The 4,946-nt window shown below is 52.8% G+C and overlaps 1 protein-coding gene across 1 annotated transcript in view; it reads right to left on the bottom strand.

Annotated features, from left to right (window-relative positions):
* Positions 1 to 2,096: 2,096 nt before the first annotated feature.
* Znf473 (zinc finger protein 473) overlaps positions 2,097 to 4,946 on the bottom strand; it is a 7,685-nt gene continuing 4,835 nt past the window's right edge. Inside the window, exons 3-4 of the mRNA XM_013027588.1 lie at positions 4,346 to 4,414; positions 2,097 to 4,162 (exon numbers count right to left, since the gene is read on the bottom strand). Coding sequence (XP_012883042.1) covers positions 2,097 to 4,162; positions 4,346 to 4,414 — 2,135 coding nt within the window. The remainder of the gene's footprint in view (positions 4,163 to 4,345; positions 4,415 to 4,946) is intronic.

Below are 4,946 nucleotides of genomic sequence, written 5' to 3'. Positions count from 1 at the left end.
CTGGGGACAGGTCTGGTTCTAGTTGTAGCCTGATTGGCTGTAATTTCAGCACTGTTTGGAGAAGTTGTTACATTGTGGAAACCACCATGATCAGGATAAAGCAGCCATTGTTGCCTTGTGGATGGTCTATTTTGAGGAGGATCTATTGCTGCTTAGGGATGGCTTGGGCCCTAGCTTGTATAAGTGTTATCCATCAGTCCTGCCCTTTCTGGGTACTAAGTTGATCACGGTGTCTGCAGAGAGAATGGCTCAGAGAAAAGACACATATAAAAATGGAAGTAGGGAGCTGGGAATGTGGCTTAGTGGGAGAATGCTTGCCTAACATGCATGAAGCCCTGGATTCGATCCTCAGTACTACATACACAGAAAAAGCCAGAAGTGGCGCTGTAGTTCAAGTGGTAGAGTGCTAGCCTTGAGCCAAAGAAGCTCAGGGACAGTGCCCAGGCCCTAAGTTCAAGTCTCAGGCCTGGCAAAAAAAAAAAAAAAGAAAGGATAGCTGGGAATGTGGCTCAGTGGTAGAGTGCTTATCTTGCATGCATGAGGCCCTGGGTTTGATTCCTCAGCACTACATAAGCAGAAAAAGCCGAAAGTGGTGCTGTGGCTCAAGTGGTAGAGTGCTAGCCTTGAGCTGAAGAGCTGAGGGACAGCGCCCAGGCCCAGATTTCAAGCCCCACTACCAACAACAACAAAAAAAAAAAAAAAAAAGGAAGGAGGGATGTCAAGCTTTTCTCCAGCTTTTAGTTAATTCATGGGTCCAAGTTAGTAGTCAGTGCTTTTCAGCAAAGCAGGTTACATACTTATCACCTGTCTGCAGAACAGATTTTAACTAAAGTTATAAAAGTACCCGAATAGAATACAGAACTTCATCATCTCATTAGAGATGCAGTACAGGTTCAGCAAGAGACCACTTAGGAAATATTGTTCTGCTCAGAAATAATTAATTCTGACCACATAATGATAGGAGAAAGTGCTTACAAGAGAATATTAAAACCACAAAACCCCCAGTTATGTATCTCTGGTGATTATGAAGGTGTAAACCATACACATATGTACCAACACAAGGTAGGCAAACCACTGCCAAAATAGCAAGTGCTGAGAGGTTTATTTTTAGCTCAGTTTCTTGGCAGAGATCCCATAGGAAGGGGCCCCTGCTCCCCCAATTTTACACAGAAGGGCGCCAAGAAAAGATCCATGTAATCTAAACCCAGAGCCATCCGTGAGCCAGCATCCTCAGTTAGTAACCAGCAGGACAGATGCGGCCCTTACTGTGCACACAATGGGTCTGAATTGAGGGAGGCTAAGGAAAGAACTGGCATGTGTTAGGAACAGAAAATTTTAGCCATTTGCATTGAGAAGTTGGCATGTACCTTTGGTTTCCTGACGATTCATTAAGAAGAAAACAAGAGCAGAGATGAAAAGGAAAGGAAAAGGCTGGGAAGGTGGCTCAGTGATAGAGCACTTGCCTTGCATGCCTGAGGCCCTGGGTTCGATTCCTCAGCACCACATAAGAAGAAAAAGCCGGTAGTGGTGCTGTGGCTCAAGTGATAGAGCACTAGCCTTGAGCTGAAGAGCTGAGGGACAGCGCCCAGGCCCAGAGTTCAGGCCCCACAAATGGACCAAAAAAAGAAAAAGAAAAGGAAAAAAGGCACTTAACACCAGGGGCTGAACAAAAACTTAAAAAGCAAAAAGCAAAACAAAAACACCCACACACAAAACACCAGTTAAAAAATCAATTATATATAGAATATGACAATATAACAAAATTTACTAGTTCTTTTAATATGAAAGCATATATTCGTGTTAGAGTTACATGTCACCCTAGCTTGTGTTCAATGAACAATTTGTGCTAGGCATGCGCATAAGTGCTGGCCGACATTCACCTGTCAGTCTTCACCAACAGCCCTGAGGCAGACAACTGTTAATCCCGATTTACAGTTTGCACTGAGGCCCAGCGACACCTTGGATCCCTGAGGGTGAATTCAGGGAGACTGGCTCCAGGTCTACCCAAGAATGCTACACTGCTGTTCAATCTTTCTATTTTCCTGGCTTTACTGAAACTCTTTAGTAACAAGGAGGAGGCTTGCAATGAGTTGAGCTCAACTGACCTGAGGAACTAATCCAGACTTGTGGGGCTCTGCTGCCCCCGAGAGGCTGCGGCTGGTATTGCTGCTGTTGGCGTGCCACCGGCGTGAATGTCTGCTGAGCCCTGGGCAGCTCCGGAAGGTTTTCTCACAGTGTGGACAGTGATAAGGTTTCTCGTGGGTGTGGATCCTCTGGTGCTGACTGAGATGGGCACGGACAGCAAAGGGCCTGCCACACACGTCACACAGGAAGGGCTTCTCCCCTGTGTGCGTTCTCTCATGCCGGCTTAGATTAGCTCTCTGGGCAAAGGCTTTCCCGCAGTGGTGGCAGGTGTGGGGCTTCTCCCCCGAGTGCACGCGCAGGTGCCTAGAGAGGCTGCAGCTCTGCCTGAAGGTTTTCCCACACTGGGCACACGGGAAGTGCTTTCTGGCGGGGTGCGATCTCTGGTGCTGAGTGAGGCTGCTCCTGTGCGTGAACATGAGGCCACACTGTGTGCATTTCAGCGACTTCTCTGTGGCATGGATGAACGGAGGCTCTGAGAGGTGGGAGCTCTGGGGATGAGGGAGGGAGCTGCTGAGCCCAGCCTTCTCCTGCAGCCTCACCCCACAGTGGGTGTTCAGGTGGTGATGGAGCTGTGGAGCATGGCGGAAGGCTTTCCCACACCCTGGGCACACAGAGGCTCTGGCATGGATCCTCTCATGCTGTGCCAGGTGTTTGCGGAGGCGGAAGCTTTCCCCACATCTGCCACACCTGAAGCGGGCACCATGTTCCCCCATGACATCCCCGCCCGCATGGAGGCCTGGCTTCTGTCTGCTGTGACCGGCCAGGTGACAGTGCAGGGTGGAGCCACACACGAAGCGCTCGCCACAGTGGGGACACTGGTGTGGGGCCTCGATGATGTGACTCCTCTGGTGCCGCTCCAGATGTTCTCTGCGGCTGAAGGCCTCATGGCACTGGGCACAGCGGAAGAGCTGCCCTGCACCGTGACTGGACTGGTGACGAAGGAGTTGCCTGGCGTGACTGAAGCTCCTGGTGCAGTGCGGACACAGGTGGGGCCTGTCCCCCGTGTGGCTGCGCTGGTGATCGCGGAGGCGCCCATGCTGGCAGAACGCCTTGCCACAGGTGCCACACTGGTAAGGCAGCTTGCCCGCGTGGCTCCACTGGTGGCGCCTCAGGGTGGTGGCGTGGCTGAAGGCTTTCTGACACTTGCCACATCGATAGGGTTTCTGTCCCATGTGGGCCGCGTGGTGCAGGGTGAGCATGGCCAGCCGCCTGAAGGCCTTCCCGCACTGCTGGCACTCAGCCACGGGGGTGGCATGCATGGCACGCATGGCAGTACTACAGGAAGGGCTTCTTGCAGCCGAAGGTCGCTTGGTGGTGCTTCTGCCTGTCTCCCTGTGGCTTTGGCGGTGGCCGGCCAGCTGCGAGGCCCGCGTGAACGCACGCTCACACTGCTCACACTTGTAGGCCTTCACGATTCGGAGAGGTTTCTGGCACCAAACACGCTGAGGGTGACACGCAGCTGGGGCCCCACTTTGTCCCCGAGCGTGAACTCTCTGATGGCGCTGGAGGTCCACACTCCGAGGAAAACACCTCCCACACTCTTTACATGCGTGGGCTTTGGACCTGGGCTGAATGGGCCACACTAAAAAGAACACACGCTGGCTGAGGCCCCTCTGGTCGGCACTCGTGGGGGGCTTCTCCTGGGCGTGGACCCCCTGGTGCTCCACGGGGTGGGAACCTAGGCTAGAGTTTCCCCACTGTTCCTGCCTCGGCTCTGCACTGCTGTCCTCTTTTGACCTGCCTGCCAGGAGGCTCTCTTCAGGACTCTCTCCGATGCGAGGGAGGTTCCCGGGATGGCTGCCATGCTTGCGTGGCATAGGACTCTCTTCATGGGTGACCTCAGAGCCCAGAAGGTTTTCTAGATCTCCCAGCAAACTCTCTAAACAGCTGTCACTTAAACAGGATTCGAAGCTGGGGGTCCAGCGGCTGTCTTTAGCAAGTGCGTCCAAAATCTCCTGAGGGAGTCCATCTCCCAAGGACTCCTGCAGCAGGGGGGAGCTCCTGCTCTCTGACGAGTCTGGAAGAGAGGCCCAGAGGGGAAGTGGGGGCCTCCCCTGGCCAAGTCAGGAAGGGAGGGAGGGAAGAAGGGACGGAGGGAGGGAGGAAGGGAAGGAGGTGGGATGGCAGGTACACCATGCCAGTCTGAGGAAGCCTGAGGTTGTGGGGACCCGGCCGTACCAGGGCTCTCCCTCCCACTCACTTGAGCCCATCACGTTTGGCCTCTCTCTGCCCAGAGCCTGCGGCTCTTCTTCTCCATAAGGATGGGAGCCTGGGGAGAGGGAGACACTATCATCAGGAATGGGGGAGAATAACCTTCGGCTCCCAGCTGTGAGGGCCCAGGCATAAAGAATCTGGCTCAAACTGGGCAATAGTGGCTCATGCCTGTAATCCTAGCTACTTAGAAAGTTGAGATCTGAGAATCATGGCTCAAAGTCAGCCTAGGCAGAAAATTCTGTGAAGTTCTTATCTCTAAAAAAAAAAAAAAAAGGTTGAATGTGAAGGTATGGTTCAAGTGGTAAAGCACTAGCCATGAGCAAAAGAAGCTCTCGAGGCTGGGAATGTGGCTTAGTGGTAGAGTGCTTGCCTAGCATGCATGAAGCCCTGGATTTGAATCCTCAGTACCACATACACAGAAAAAGCCAGAAGTGGCACTGTGGCTCAAGTGGTAGAGTGCTAGCAAAAGAAGCTCAAGCACGGGGGCTGGAAAGGTGGCTCAGTGGTAGAGCACTTGCCTTGCATGCATGAGGCCCTGGGTTCGATTCCTCAGTACCACATAAGCAAAAAGAAAAAAGCCGGAAGTG

Source organism: Dipodomys ordii, unplaced genomic scaffold, assembly GCF_000151885.1.
Source record: "Dipodomys ordii isolate 6190 unplaced genomic scaffold, Dord_2.0 Scaffold105, whole genome shotgun sequence".
NCBI lineage: Eukaryota > Metazoa > Chordata > Mammalia > Rodentia > Heteromyidae > Dipodomys > Dipodomys ordii.
This window is presented reverse-complemented; position numbering and strand designations above follow the sequence as displayed.